We start from the raw sequence: 16,390 nt of genomic DNA, 5'->3' as shown, positions 1-16,390 counted from the left end.
AAAAGACAATGGCTGCAGGAGACAGCAAGCTGCAGGTGATAGTGGCTGCATAATGGCCCTTCAGCTGTTTCTGGCTGCCTGTCCTGCCTATGTGGTGCTCTTGCTTTGACCTGATGGCACTGCTCCCAGCACACATCAAGCCTTAGCATGAGCTGGGTTAGCCAAAATCTGAGCAGGGGTTGAGTGAACCATCGCAATGGCGTATTGTGTATTTCCTTCTCTGAGAGGTTTACTGAAATTGGATCAAAATGGAGCACTTGAAGTTGGAGTTGCTGAAAGAAAGTTGGTGCCACATTTTAGATAAAGAAAAAAACACCAAACCTTTTGAAGATAGAAGTCTCAGGTCATTGAGAAGCGCTGGCTGTGGTAGGAGGTAGAGTGGTTTATGGGTTATGAAACACTTCAACTTACCAGATCTAATAGTAATACTGTCTCTTTTAGAGATGTTCAAAAGTGTGTTTTTTTTAAAAATGGAAGCATTTCTGATAACATGGGAATTAGGCTATAGTCTTCGAAATTCAGTCATTTCATTTGAGCAGAAGTCTGCGTAAGAAAAATATGTCACTTAGAGCTCTTTTCCCTCAGGTATGAATGAAGAGTGCATGAATACAGACTGAACTGAGAGGAAGGGCATAAAGCATGAAAAGATTTTTTTTTTTTTTTTTTTTTTTTTTAAGTTTGGTGCAGAGCTAGATGACATAAAATGTTTTAAAAATGATCTTGCACCTGAGGAAGGAAAAGATAGCTTAACAGCTTAGTTTAAATGTGGGGTTTTCTCCCCCTCCCTGGCACTTTAGTCTTGCTTTTCAGTTTGGACCCTGTTCATTTTAGAATGCCAGAAGCTGCCTGATAGGAAAGACATAGGGTACCCTTATCTGTCTGATCTAATTTTTTTACTACTTAACGGAACTGAAATTCATTACAGGCTGCTGGTTTGTTGTTGCAACTCAGACAGAAGTGGCATAGCTTATTTCTGCGTCGTATGCAAGCTCCTTCTAAACTGTGGTCTCAAGTTGATGAAATAACTATAAGAGCAATTGTAACTGTTTTAAGTACTGAAGAACAGTCTGCAGGTTTGCAGCAGCCTTCAAGAATTACCAAGACCTATGACTTTTGGAGAACTTCCTTTAGCATCTACATGGAAGTCAACCAACAGTAGAAAAAGCTCAGCAGAAACTGAATTCTCTGATGACTCCTCTAATGCTGAAAAGTAAGCTTTTGAGATCTTCTAGAGACTGTACGTTGTAATTTATTTAGCTATAAAAGCGTCACTTGAATTTTTGCTAGTAATAAAAAGGAAGAAACAATAGAAACACAGTTGAAAGAATTTATACTGTCCTATGCTGCATTGTAGTTGTGATTTCATTGAGAAGTATTTCATATGTGTGCCTGCTGTTTGAGAGAACAGTCAGGATATTGTCCGTGAATTGTGATCTCTGGGAAGAAGTAGCAGAAGAGGTTTAACTCTAGCATTGAAAACCAATGCATGATCAGTATTTTTTTTAGTTAGTGTTCAATGTGTTTTGGAATTACTGTAATATATATAGTTATGCAATAGGCTGATATGTAGATATAAATTGTTCTGTGACCACTTATGAAACTCCGGGTATGTCCTGTATCTACCTTTACTTTTTAGAGTTCTAATGAAATCTACGCCTCCCACACTTCACCAGCCGAAGAAGTACAAAGAAAAGAACTTTTTGCACTCCAAACGAACTTTGGACGACAGGTCAGATCAATCATCAGTGAAGTCTACAGACAGCAGTAGCTATCCTAGCCCCTGTGCTAGTCCTTCTCCAATATCTGGAAAGGTAGAGTTCTTGTAAACAAATCACCTCACTCTTCAAAATTAATAGAATTTTGGGAATAAATTTGCTGATACCTTTCAGCAGCTATTGGGTATTATATTGATGAATTAAGATCCTAACTTAGATTTTCATTTTTAACAGCTGCATAGTACTTATTTCTTTCTGGAACTTAAAACCTAGACTAAATATCCTTGTTACGCTGGTTTAATACAGTAAAAATACTATTCTTTGCAGACTGCTGAGGTAAAGCTATCCAAAGTAGAAAAAAAATTGGCTTTTTTTGTTTTTAAACCTGATATAATAACCAGTGAGGGTGTGTTAATTTTTCTTAGTTTTTTCTAAATTAGTATATAGTACATGCCCTTCTGAATTCTTTGGATTCTGCCTTCCTCTGTTTCTGTAATAGCATACGTTGATGCTGATTCTCTTTTTAAGTTTAGTGTTATCTGCCGCATTATGACTGCTTGCTTTTTTTAATGACATTTATTTTAACAAAGCACACATTTTTAATGAGGTTATTGGCAAAATTCTCCCTGTGTACTTGAATAGTAAACTGCAGTAATATTAAACAGATTGATAAGAGGATACCCCATTGTTTCTCTAGGCACAGACTCATTGGAGGATTTAATAATTCCTCTTAAGTCTTTTAGTTTTAAATTCAACCAATGTAAAAGGGAGAAAACCTATGTTTCCAGAAGGTGGAAATGTGAGTAGTGTGCTTCAGGTTACAGTCTAGAATGATTACTTCTGTGTCATCTGAAGGTGTGTCAGACTTCAAAGAATTGTAATTAATCACTAGACCATTTAGGCCTGTTCTGCTATACTTGTTTGCTGCCCCTCATGAAAGAATTATTATTTTGGAAAGTGCTTAAAAAATGTAAAATAAATGTGAAATACATTTTAAAACCAATTCAGACAGTACCAGCTGATAGATGCTGTGTTTCTTGTAGAATCTGAGGGAGGAGGGTGGGAGCGCAGTGAAGGGATTTCTGTCTTCATGTGTGCAAAACTTTAGAACTAAAGCCTGGTTTATTTTATTATAGCTTAATTTAATTTAATTTTTCCAGGGTTCCAAATCTCCTTCACCAAGACCCAATATGCCGTTTCGGTACTTTATAATGAGAAGTAGCAATGTGCAAAACATTGATATTTCTCAGCAGAAGGGTATATGGTCTACTACGCCAAGTAATGAACGAAAACTAAATAGAGCCTTTTGGGAGAGCAGCATGGTTTACTTAATATTTTCTTTTGGAAGAAGTGTTGCTACATTTGGACAGTCGCATTAAATTGCTTCATATCAGAGTAATATTTTCAGTATTTTACCTTTCTTTGATTAGTTGAATGCTTGCTTTGATGTTTTCATTTCTGTTCAAGGGTCTGGACGCTTTCCGGTGAGTCCTTAGTTAATACTAAATATTAGCTTTGGTTGATGGTTTAGGAGAGTGCAGCAAATGACTATGTGTAGTATGGAGGGTTTTGCTTATGGCTACTGACCTTGCAATAAGTAGAGTAGCAAGCAAATGTATCTGGTTGCTGAGAAAACAGTACTTCATTCTTCTCTGAAGCATGCTTTGTCATTATAGTAGGATCAAGTTTGCTTGTGGGTTTCTTTGTTTTTTTTCTTCTATTAATCAGAGTGATAACAAATTGAGGTTGGAAACGTACTGGAAGATACATGCAAACTCTAGTAGTACTGTGGATAGTGTTGAACTAACAGGTCTTGGTCTTGACTAGAGAATTATGGTTTATAATGAGTGTTTCAGCAAAGCAAGTTAGTTGAGTCTTTATTTTTTTATCTTTTCCAGGCTCAAACTTGAATCGCTGTGGATTCAGAGGCTCTTCATATTTAGGGATGCCATTCAATCCCTCCAAGGTTAGTTAAGTGTGTGTCTCTCTGTGTGTGAAATATTTTCAGTTAGGCAATAAATGATCTTGTGTCTTTTTTATAATATTAACTGCATAATTATGGAATATCTGGAAGGCAGGGATTTTTGCACTGTTAATACACTGAAATGTTTGCAGAGCTTTTAAGAAACGTGCATAAGAAACATACTAAAATAGTACTGCCTGAGTTTCCAGGCCAGTGAAGAAATGGACATATGAATTGTGGCTTGTCTCAGTGCATTCTTCCCCTTCTCTGGTCTGTTACTGAAGTAGGGAAACTTCTCTAACTCAGGAATTATCACCTGGTAGAGAAGGGCAGAACAGCTTCGTATTAAGTGGTGCAGCACATGCTGTTCTTCAGTATTCTTTTCCTGTGATGAACACGCATATATGATTGCACCTGGTATCCACTGAAACATAGGCAAGGCTCTGCTCACCCCAGTTTGTCGTGACTGTAAGAGGATGCTTTGAAGCCGATGGAACTGAGGTTCAAGAGAGTTGAAGTCTGTATACTAAAAGAAAGTACCCTTAATACAAGAGGGAAGGAAGGTTAGAGGCTGCTGAAGATGGTACAGAAGGTCTGATACAGTTGGAAGAGGGCAGTATAGGCCAGTGTGCAGGAAGGGCTGTGAAGGAGGTACAGGAGTTCTACCCTGTGTTTGAGAGCGAGTCGTCAAATCTCACTAAAGAGCAGATGAAAAATCTGGAAGAGCATTAAGTTATCACGAAGTATTTGATTTTTGTAGTGGACAGATAGCAAGATGTTAGATATAAATGAATGGATGAATCTTGGGATCTGAAATTGAAAGCAAGGATAGACATGGGGTACGCTGTTGACTGCAGTTAAGTGTAAAACTGAGTGAACTAACTTGAGTATGAAGGTAGTACAGCAGCCTGTTTTGGCCTTATTTTTATTTATTCTTAACAGCATAACTTTATGCTTCTAAATAACCTGTGGGACTGTTAATCTGCGTTGGAGTAATAACTGTATACCTTTCTGCATAGCAAGTTGGCCAGTTACTCATAGCGGTAATATTAAGAGGTTGCGCTTTCTAACAAGGGAAAAATAATTGTGAAGAGGGTTTTTCACATCTCTACACTGAATGATACAGCAGGATGTGACAGGCAAGGTAATTTGTCTCTTAGTTTGCTTTGGCATTTATCCTGTTTTACACTACAGATGGTGTCTGCAGTGAGCTCCCACTGTAGTAGCAAGATGAATTGGTCATCTGTTTTAATTGGAATTAACCTCAGTGGCAATCCAACCGCCCGCTGAGCTTGAAGGGAAAAAAGGAAAACTTCTGCTTAAAACCTAAACCAATTTGGGATCTGTAGTAGTGGTGACTTACTGGGATGCTTTGTTAAAAATGAAGTTTAAAAGACAAAATAGTGGACAATAATTTCACTATAGTTATATAAGAAAAAGACTGGTTTTACTCAGAAGGAAGGTGGTTGTATTTGATAACAGTCACCTAAAGAAATTGAGGTTGTCATGCTATTATTGTGGCATAACAGCATTTTAAAATGAATAAAGACATAATTTTACCAGACTGAGATAATAAAAATGTATCACTCATGTTTCCTCAAAGGCTTGGGTCAGTAACATATGGTGTAATACATTGAATCAGTGCATGCTTTTGGGAACCTTTTTCAAATCCTCCCCAGTATATAAAGCTTGAAGAGTGAGTTCTGGATATAGTTGTGAGATCTTGTAAAGGCCTCTGAAGACAAAAAGTCAGTAAGATTGGCAAAGCGTCATTATCCCTTCCCAGCACTTTCTGGTGTTTTAATTTAAGTCTCAACTTCCAATAGTACATGGTTCATACTTAAATATTCTCTTTTCAGGAAATATGTTGTGGCCCATGGGTGTCTCATAATGTGTTAGCCAATCTGCAGAAGGGACAAAGGGGTAGAATCATGTAACCTGTGGAAATTAGCTACATGATCATTATCTCTAGAAAACATCTCTATTTGCAGATGGGTGTGCTTTTTATTCAAGCATTGCAATACTTTTTCACTGCATCTGCATCAGAGGGATCAGATCTGCTTGATTTATTAGCATACAAAGGTTTGAAGTATTTCCAGCACTGTTGCCCTAAGATATTCTAAAAGAACTCAGAAAAAGAGGGACTTGGAAATCCACAGCCATGACTTTGAATTATGTTTAAGGTCTTGTCACTTTTCTTTATTCATCATTTAAAAACGTTCTATTAAATCTATGTCTTGAAAAATATTTTTTTAAAAAGCCTGTAAGTGTTTTGGGTTTGCATTGACAGTTGCTATTTATTATATGCCACAACAGTGATTTCATTCTTGAAGTCTTGAGAAAGTGCCATACTGGAGGTAGCTAAATTTCTGTCACTAGGGTCCCTTCAAAAATAATAGAAGCAAGCAAGGGATATGTTAGAATTTCCAAGTTTACTAAATATTACTAGGATAGCTCATTTGGTTTTGGTTTGGGGTTTGGTTTTTTTAGCTGTTACCCTTTCAGTGTTTGATGGTAGTGTCTATGTAGCTCTTTCAAACTATACCAAAAGTGAAGCAAAACGATACCTACTTGACCAACTCACTACACACAGCCTTAACAAGCCTGAACAATCTTAACTGTAAATGAAGGCTAAGAGTGCCGCTTCTATCACTGCATTTAAACATGAATCATTGAAAATTAGATAACAGTTATTTTCTGAAATCTCTCCAGGTTCTGCAGTCTCTCTGATTTGGTGTTACTGGAGTTTAGTTTTTTAATTTAAGGTTGAACAGTCTCCTTAGAGTTTCAGATGGGCCTAGGTCTTTTCAGTCTCTTCACGGTGTTACGAAGCAGTTTTAGGAGGTAGATTGAAAGCCAGTACCTGGAACTCTTATGTAAGATTGCAGTAAATAACATATGCTTTCACTTGGGTAAAAAAGATCTGTTTTGTGTTCCTGACACAACATTGTATTTTCTTAAGGCTGAAACAATGCATGTTCGTAACTGATGCCAGGTGAGAGAAGAAAGTTTTTTGGAAGTGGGACTCTGCCTGTGTAGGAATATGTTTAGTACCATTCTTTAGTGTTTGGAGAGATCTTGCCCATGCTTTTGCAGCAGAGGGAGTTTCTTAGCCCTGCAGTAGTCAGCAGGAATTGTTGGTGACCATGAGCTATGTTTAAATAGCTGTTCTGGATAATGTGGTAGGGAGCATTATCACGTCAGTGAACTGGATTTAAATGCTTGAAAGCTTCCCCTTAGCTTGCATCTTTAATGTTAATTCTTTTAAGGAAGGCTTAGGTTGTGGAGACAATGATGGTAACGCCCATAGAGCAGAACTGGTTTACTCCATTGGTGAGATCCAAATTAATCTGTTTCCTATATGACCCACAAACTCTAATTATCACAAAAGGTAAAGTGTATAGAGAGAACAGGACCTGGCCATATCCCCATTGTAGTCTTCTCAGAGTATGTCTGCTCCGGTGTATTAGTTCAGATCAGTAGAGAGCACTTTATAAGAGCCATTTAATGTGCTTACTCCAAAAGAGCAAGTCGTGCAAACTGGGCTCCTTTCAAATGAAACTGAACCAGAAGGTGCACTCTGAATGAACTTCTTCATTAGTGGGCTGTTAGTCCACGTAGTCAGACTACAGGTGGCACAAATTGTGAAATGCATATAGCTTGGGCAGCAGTATTGCAGCACCTACTGTTCTGCCCTCCAGACACACTGCTGTTGCATTCCTCCTTCATGTAGGCATAACCTTAATGGATTAAGTGTATTTCTTCTGGTTACTTAGTCTAAGTGTTTAGAATCCATCCACAGTTTAAGAGCTTGTTCCTAGTTTTTGAGATATAACTTCTGCCAGTCTTAAAATAACTTCATTCTGTTTATCTGTGTGTCCTTGGACCATGAAGCTCACAGTTTGAGGTGGTGGCAGTGGTGGGGTTTTTGTGCTTAGGCTGACAGTTTGCTTAGTTGCTGTTGTTGCTTTAGCCTGCAGTGTCTGTGAGGCAGAAACAGTTCTATTTCGCTAAAAGTAGGCTTTGTTCATAATACAGAACTTAAAACAGAACTCTTTTTACTAAGCTTGAAGATGCCAATTAAAAATTAGGTGCTTTGACTACGGTGTCTTTGATAAATTCGGAACAAATTTCTACACAATGTCGAATTACTTTGCCCTTCATAGCAGAGACAGTCTAGCAACACTTCCTCCCAGCCATGCAAATTTTAGAGGTATTAGCCATTGTCTCGTGAAACCTTTGAGGCTTGCTGTTGTAATCTTTTGCATTTGGAGAAGCCATTCCAGTCCCACTTTGTGATGTCAAATTGTCACAGGGCCGGCTTCTACAAATTTTATGAATTCTTAATTTTATGCAAAAAAGTATTCTTTTCTTGGGTGATTTTTTTTGTCTGAAATGTCCAATAATTATGATTGTTGTCCCCTCAAAGACATCCTGTTACTTGGGCTCAGGTGTTTTGTTGCATTAGTGTGTGAAGTATATATTGGCGTTAGTACATACAACATAAAATTTCTAAGTAGTATCACAATGAGCTTGAAATAATTACAGGGAACCTAGAAGATAAGTGAATTCCAGTACACTTAAAATTTGAACAATTATGGTTAGCTTACAGAATATATTATTCTTATATTATTCTTCTGGTGAATAAGTATATCTGTTTTATTTATTTTTTTTTTAAACCATATGTGGTGTATAAAGATCTTCTAGGCTCTCAAAAGCTTCCAAAATACTACAGTAATTACGCTTATGAAACATCATTTTGGCCTCTGTGAGTATGCCTTGTAGTAATTCCTATATGACTTCACATTTGGTTCTTATCCTTCTGTGTTTAATTTAATTTATATTGAAATATTGGCCATAATTGTTGGGATTTCTGGCCCTAAACCAAATGTTCTGAAGACATTGGCTGCATACCAGTGTGTTGGACCCTCTGTCACTTCCGCTGGCTTTTTTACTGATTGCATGTCAAGATACCTAGCAGTATACCAACTTACCGTATAAAGATTTTAATTACTTGCCACATGATAATCCTGTGATAAGAGAAAACTATTAGTAGTAAAGGTAGTTGTGTGACCTACAAGCAGCTGTTCTTGAATGCTGAGACCATCTCCCAATTCCCCAAGTAACGATGTTTCAAAATCATGTATCCTAATAGTCTTTTCTGCATTACTTGTACCTAAATATTTGTTTGATGCTCAGGGACAGAAACAGATGGCAGTACTAATTTAGCTGTGAACTTCATAATTGTATGTACAGGCAGCAGACAGTATTGTTTGCTTTATATGCAACATACGAGTATAGTTTGTGCTCTTTATTAAAACTACCAGACTTGGAAAAACTTATACAGCTCTGGTGTTGCTGAAACCCTGAATTTGGAAAAGCAGTGTGCTACCACTACATGTTGAAATATTTGCATAGAAAACAACGTACAGACAGAATTTGTACATTGTCCAGGTACTGTAGCGATTGATACAATTTGTTTGGGGAGATGGTATTACTTAGTTCCATGAGCATACAGTGTATGTGCTTATAACACTTCATCTGCAGCCTGTTTTTACTGCAGCAAGTAATAGTGTAACCAAAATACTAAAATACAGAATTCACTAAAAAATAAGGGCCCAGTTATTTAAATATGTTTGTAGGCTACCAAAGTTTTACAGGCAATATGGAATTACCTTGTGTATAGACAAGTACAATTTAAAAAAAAAAACTTGTGGGAATTTTCACTTATTTTATGTAGACACTGTGTGAAAAATTGTTACTTCAAGGAGAATGTTGGTTGAGAACTATAGGTGCCTTAAAAAATTTCCTGAATATCCAAGCACATCTGTAGTAGTTAGAACATTTGGGTAGAGTTTTCATAAATACAGTTTTAAAAAGCAAGTCTGAATATCCATAGAGTAAACCTTCCTTGCTTAGTGAACGTAGTCTTCTCTGGAAATAATATTTTCAAATGTAAAGTCGAACTCCTTCACTATATCTATACTGTTCAGTTATTCCTGATGTCAGTATTGATTTGGAGATGAACTACCTGTAAAAGTGTGTAAACAGCAATGGTGAACAGCTAACATTGATTTGCAGGCGCCAGCATTTTCAGCGTATTTGTGTGAAATGAGCAGAGGCGTCTTCTGCACTTCCCCTGCTCTAGGTTATTCCAAGTAGGAAGAAATTAAGTGTTCCTCTCATTCCAGTTGAACGTCATTTATATAGATCTTTGGAAACTTAGTTTTCTTTGTAGTTGCTGTCGGGAACTGCTGGGACATTTTGTAAGCAGTTGGTCCTACTATCGGAGAACCTTTCCAGATATTTTTTATCAACTGGTGTGTGTCTTGTATTTCATTTGACAAAATATATGAGAAGCTTTAGCTATAGAGCTGGGACATTGAGAATTGTTTTAGGGCAAGAACTGGTTCAAATTTGGCTTTTTAGACTAGAGACTTGCTTTGCTTAAAATTAAATTAATCAGTTACATTAAACTGAATACTTCTCTGTCAGGGCAAATTTGTATCACCTTATATGGATAAGGATTTTTGGAGCGGAATTTTACATTTGAAATAAGCTGATGCATCACAAGGGTTAAGCTGCTCATAATAAATTTTTTAAGGGGAAGGTGTTCTGAAGCGAAAGAGTTTTGGTTCTGTTAGATTTAAAATCCCTAAAATTTGTATGATAGGCCAAGTTGTTCCTTCTGGGATTAGAGCCTGTCATCCACTCAAGTTAGAAAAGCGAGTTTCATGACTGCAATAGCTTTTTCTAAGCTGTTTGAGGGCACAGCTGTCCTCCATCTGTGGGGTGCCCTATGGGGAAGTCTGTCTGGGACTGGTGCCCCTATCCTGCGAGGACAGGCTGAGAGAGCTGGGACTGTTCAGCCTGGAGAAGAGAAGGCTCAGGGGGGATCTCATGCAATGCATGTACATACCTGCAGGGAGGGTGCCAAGAGGACGGAGCCAGGCTCTTGTGCACTCTGTCAGTGGTGCCCAGTGACAGGACCAGAGGCAATGGGCCCAGGCTGAAACGCAGGAGGTTCCCTCTAAACATCAGGAAACACGCTTTCACTGTGAGGGTGACCGAGAAGTGGCACAGGTTGCCCAGGGAGGTGGTGGAATCTCCATTCTTGGAGATATTCAGAAGCTCTCTGGACATGGTCCTGGGTACCCGGCTCTAGGTGACCCCACTTGAGCAGGGTGCTTGGACCAGATGGCCTCCAGAGGTCCCTGCCAGCCTCCACCATTCTGTGATTGTGTGTGTGCGACTAGGGGATATGCAGGGCAGGAGACAGTGATGGGGGCAGTGGCAGCTCAGGGTAGGAGTGGGAGCTGTTGAGATTTGTGCCCCCTTCTCAACAGAGTCCAGGGCTGGAAATGAGGGAGAAGAGGTACAGCTCTCAGCACTCACTCCCTTGTTCCCCTTCTCTGTTGCATAGCTAGAGCTTTGTCAGTGCTGCTGCAGCCACTTTCACCTTGTTTTCTGCCTCCCTTTCCCAACTGTGTTTCATTCCCTAGTGTGACAACAGTCCCTTGCTGTCTAGTGTGTAATAAGTATTTCTCTCCCAGTTTCTTACTAGAAGCAAAGCTTTTTGGCTTTGGGAATAAGTGTGACTTGCTTGAAAAATACCCACATAACATAATCTTAAATTTGGTTTTATACTACTTTTTGCTTCTGTTTTTAGGATGAATTGCAAAATAAAAATGGCAACTGACGGGGCAATAATGCTAGTAAAATGTGATCTGTAAACTTCCTTGTCTCTACCACTCAGTATTGAAATACCTTTTACCCTGTTCAAAACAGTTGTCTTGCAGTTGTTCCAAATTGAACCATCCTAACTATCTGTGCTGGTTTTGGCTGGGATAGAGTTCATTTTCTTCATAGTATGGGGCTCACTTCCTCTGGGGCGGGCGGGGGGGGCGTTGAGCAAGTGGCTGTGTGGCACTCAGTTCCCGGCTGAGGTTAAACCACGGCAGTCCCCAGAGTCATCTGGTTACATGTTTCTTCTGTTTTCATGAAGCAGTACAGTCCAGGATGTGCCTATGAAATATCAGAAGGAAAAAACAATAATTTTAGCACAGCTGTATCAATCCCCGCCCATTATTGCGATTTGTATCATGTGACTAGTCAGCGTTTAACTCATTTCAGCTTCTCAGTTGACATTATTTGCTATGTAAATACTTTGTTTAAGCTCTGATTATTGTTTTAGAATAGAGATTAAAGTAGATGAGAGGCTAATTTGGTATTGCTTCAATTGACAGAGAGATTGACAGACTAGTAATCCCTCACACTGCTTTCTACTTGTAGATCATTAGATAGTAAAATCTTTGTTGAAGGGACCTCCAGAGGTTTGGCTGTTTAACAGTGCTTACACAGCTGCGAGGAAGCCAATGCCCAGTGGTGTGTCAGGATAAACTTAGATACAGTTGAGCACATCCCATCTTTTTGCTTAACTTTGCATAAATAGCACTCCTGGCAAAGCTTTTTTCCAAAGCTTCCTGCTGACCAACTGTTTACAGGGGTAGCAGAGCTGTGCAGTAGCTTAATTTGATTAGAAAAGCTGAGTGGGATGCCTTCAGTTTAACCATAATGAGCGAAGGGAAAAGAACTTTGTTTACCTCCTAATTTGGGGGGGGGGGGGGGGGGGAGGAGAAGCTTGACTGTAATTTAAGGTCTTATGATGTTTTAATATTTTTATTTTCCCCTCTTTTTTCTAGGGTCCAGGTGTATTTCATCCCTATGATAGTGGGCACATAGCAATGACTTACACAGGTCTGTCATGTCTGGTTATTCTTGGAGATGATTTAAGTCGAGTAAACAAAGATGCCATACTGGCAGGACTGAGAGCTCTCCAGCTAGAGGATGGAAGGTGAAAGATATTTTATGTTCTACAACTCCTTGGAAGGTTAATAGAAAACCCAGATGTGGAATGAAACATAAGAAACGTGTTTTTTTATTGAAGTACCTATGTAATCTTTTATTTCTATTAGAAAATACTTCAGCGGGTAATCAGTATCAGTCGTAGAACACATGCCAGTTTACAGGACCAAACAGCTCTTTGTGTATAGATTTGCTTTTGTATTGGAGAATGATGGTATTTGCTTACAACTGTAGATGCATATTACTGGAAAGATAATGGATTGGTTTATGTGTCGAGGACAGTTTTTCTGCTCTGTCCTTCAGGTAAGTGAGGTTTTCTGTGTTATATTCTCTGTTTTTTTGCAGGGCCCTTGGAACACTACTATGATGATGTTTGCTGTGCTTTGTGGGAGGATGGGGTTTATTTAGTTTCGAGAGATTCAAGATATCAATACAGAGGATGAATTACCTTATATATTACTTGTAATAGGAGTATAATATTACTAAACTTCATTGTGAAATCTGTCCTTTTCGCCTGCATTTTTTAATAGATGGTATATACCCCTTGATCCACTTCGTTGGTGGGGGTTTGGGTTTTTTTAATGCAGGCTGAAGCTGGTGCACTAGCAGAAGTTTTCATTAGCTACATGATCTGTCTATGTTGTTAAGTTTTATGAATGTAATTTTTGAAAGAGTACTTTAAGAAATGCAGAATTACAGAAGTGTAGTTCCTGAAGGAATTATCTTTTACTTCACAATGAAATTGCTGTCAACCCTTTATGAGTTAAGAAAGCTTTTGTTTTGGTCAAATGGCTGTGTATCGCCTAGACATCTTCTATAATTAAAACTTTTTTTTTGTAACACAACTGTAAAAATGCAATGTTACATGTGTGTTTACAAAGAAAAAACAAACACGAAACTCCACAATGTTCAGAATGTAACTGGTGAATATGAACTATACGATGCACAGTTTTCTGTTATTTATAACAGCAGGCTGACCTTAATGGGCCAAATCCTAATGTATGGATGCAGATACATATACATGTATTTGTTGATCTGCTATAGTTTGCAGTTCCTTCAGGCGTGTGGAGGTGCCTGTTCCCTTGCTCCAAGCATTCATATTATTTGTCGGACCATTTTTGTTTTTAAAGTATATCCATCCGAAAGGAGGGAGTTGCTCCCAACCCACTAGCATCTTGAAGTGGTTACTTGTCATCTTGCCAAACTACAGGAGTAAGCTACGTGCAGTTAACCTCTTTTGCGTGTTTGTGTCCTGTGTGGTTTTAATGTGCAGACTGGTAACTCTTACACATGATCCTGTGTTTTATGTTCCCTGTGGAAGAGTGCCATCTAGCCCCTATAGGGAAAGGAGAGTGCTTTGCACTGGTATAGAATTGTTACTTTGAGAGGAGTCGATTTCTACTCTGACAGACATTCTCATACCTATGAAAACCACTTTTACTGCTCCAAAGGGGAAGGATGTGTGAAGGCCAGAACTTGAGCCAGCACCTTGTCCGGATGGAAACAGCAAGTGAGCTCAGTGAGGGAAAGAGACATTTATCTCGTGTAACTCTAGTATAAGTATGCAAGCCTTAGTTAACAAAAGACAGGTGTGAAGAAACAAAATCTAAAACCTAAAAACAAACAAACAAATTTAATTAAATTGTATTGTCTTTTTTACATTATGAATAAGTGTGTGTATTTTCATTTCTACCTTACTTCAAATCACATTCAGCTAAGGTATCTGGATAACATACAGTGTGGTTGTCACCTGGGGTGAGATTATAAACCACAGTACTGGCACATGTTAAGAAGTGCCCTGGTTTCCCAGAATGTCCTGTGCCATAGCCGGAGAGCAATGGCGTTCATGCCTGTGTGTGCAGCAGAGAGCAGGGCCTGGCACAATTGGGGTTAGGAGAGCTGAAAGTATGTCCCAGTAAATGTTGGAGGCTTTTCTGTGCAAGAAGATAATGCGGTTCACACTTGAATTGCAGGGTCAGAGAGGGAGTGTCCTAGTGGTGATAGCTGTGCTTAAAAGACTGTCTTTAAAGTCAGAAGTACCTTTGGGTTTTGTTCTTTGTTTGAGAAGAGGTTTGTCGGGAGGACACATCAAAACGTTCTGTTGTGCTGGCTTCTTGCAAATGGTTAAGTCATCAAAATATACTAACTAGCTCTTTGAACCAAATGGAGGCTTGTCAGGCAGCAAATCATAGAACAAACAGTTAAAGGTTTGTTTATTGTTACAGGTAATTAAACTTACTACCTATTTCTGTTCATGATAGAATCATTTAGGTTGGAAAGGGCCTTTAAGATCATTGAGTCCAACGTTAACCTAACCCTGCCAAGTCCACCGCTAAACCATGTCCCTAAGCGCCACATCTACACAACTTTTAAACACCTCCAGGGATGGTGACTCCACCACTTCCCTGGGCAGCCTGTTGAGTGCTTGCCAACCCTTTTGGTGAGAGAATTTTTTGTAATATCCGATCTAAACCTCCCCTGGTGCAATTTGGGGCCATTTCCTCTCATCCTATTGCTTGTTACTTGGGAGAAGAGACCAGCACCCACCTCGCTACAACCCCCTTTCAGGTAGTTGTAGAGAGCGATAAGGTCTCCCCTCAGCCTCCTTTTCTCCAGACTGAACAGCCCCAGCTCCCTCAGCCGCTCCTCATAAGACTTGTGCTCCAGGCCCCTCACCAACTTGGTTGCCCTTCTCTGGACACGCTCCAGCATCTCAGTGTCTTTCCTGGAGTGAGGGGCCCAAAACTGAACACAGCACTCGAGGTGCGGCCTCACCAGTGCCCAGTACAGGGGGACGATCACTGCCCTGCTCCTGCTGGCCACACCATTTCCGATACAAGCATCCAAATTACAGCATCCATCTTCATTTTAAGGGCCTCTGAGAGAGCACAGGATTGTACTAGATAACCCAGATACAACAACTTTAAAATGTTCATAGAGTTTGGAAAGATTGTAGCTGTAATAAATCAAAAACTGGATTGAAGGTCATTTTCACCATTTGTATTAGAAATGGTGGTAATAATAATTAAATTTATATATACATGGGAAACTGATCCTGAAGGTGCAGTCAGGAAAGAAAGCCTTGTGAGCTATTAAGATTTCTAGGAAGGCAAAGAATTCTGTCCAAAACAGTAAATGTTAAAATGGTAACTCATACATCAGTATATGCGGTGATAGGTGAAAGACCACAAGCATTAGCATCTTTGAATAAGTAAAGACCAGTGCCATTGCATTGCTGAAAATAGTCACCCAGGCTTCTAAATGTTAGTAGTTCTATTCGTTTTGCTTGGCTTAATTAGAATCACATCTTCTGAAAAGAAAATCTAGCGTAGCTTTGGGTTATATTTATGTGAATACTGTAAATAAAAGTAACTAATTTTTAAAGGAAAAATTACACAATTTCTTAAACTGCTTTTCATATTTTCTGATATAACTGGCTATATAGTGTATAATGACAGAAACGTTTCTTTCAGTTTCTGTGCAGTGCTCGAAGGAAGTGAGAATGATATGAGGTTTGTGTACTGTGCTTCCTGCATCTGCTACATGCTCGATAACTGGTCAGGCATGGATATGAAAAAAGTGATAGACTATATTAGAAGAAGTATGGTGAGTATTCACAAAGTGTTATTTCTTACTACATTTTAAAGTTACCAGCTTTATTTCTTAACTATGACTAAAAATCTCTCTGTCCAAAACTACTTTTTTTTTTTTATGCATTTGTATTTTCATTGTAATCTGTGCACTAGCAAGATAATTTTATTTGGTGTGTTTGTTCACTGCAAATTAAATCTGATCTTTTTTCTTTAAAACTCAATTTAAAATCAAAAGCAAGTTTTTGAAAACTGGG

The 16,390-nt window shown here is 38.7% G+C and overlaps 1 protein-coding gene across 1 annotated transcript in view; it reads left to right on the top strand.

The window, feature by feature from the left end:
• LOC115336571 (3'-5' RNA helicase YTHDC2-like) overlaps positions 1-16,098 on the top strand; it is a 44,316-nt gene extending 28,218 nt beyond the window's left edge. The window contains 8 exon segments of the mRNA XM_041121126.1: positions 926-1,095; positions 1,097-1,210; positions 1,637-1,811; positions 2,876-3,051; positions 3,172-3,199; positions 3,614-3,681; positions 12,381-12,532; positions 16,017-16,098. Coding sequence (XP_040977060.1) covers positions 926-1,095; positions 1,097-1,210; positions 1,637-1,811; positions 2,876-3,051; positions 3,172-3,199; positions 3,614-3,625 — 675 coding nt within the window. The 3' untranslated portion in view covers positions 3,626-3,681; positions 12,381-12,532; positions 16,017-16,098.
• The last annotated feature ends 292 nt before the right edge of the window (positions 16,099-16,390 follow it).

This window comes from Aquila chrysaetos, chromosome Z (genome assembly GCF_900496995.4).
Source record: "Aquila chrysaetos chrysaetos chromosome Z, bAquChr1.4, whole genome shotgun sequence".
In the NCBI taxonomy this organism is placed as follows: Eukaryota; Metazoa; Chordata; class Aves; order Accipitriformes; family Accipitridae; genus Aquila; species Aquila chrysaetos.
This window is presented reverse-complemented; position numbering and strand designations above follow the sequence as displayed.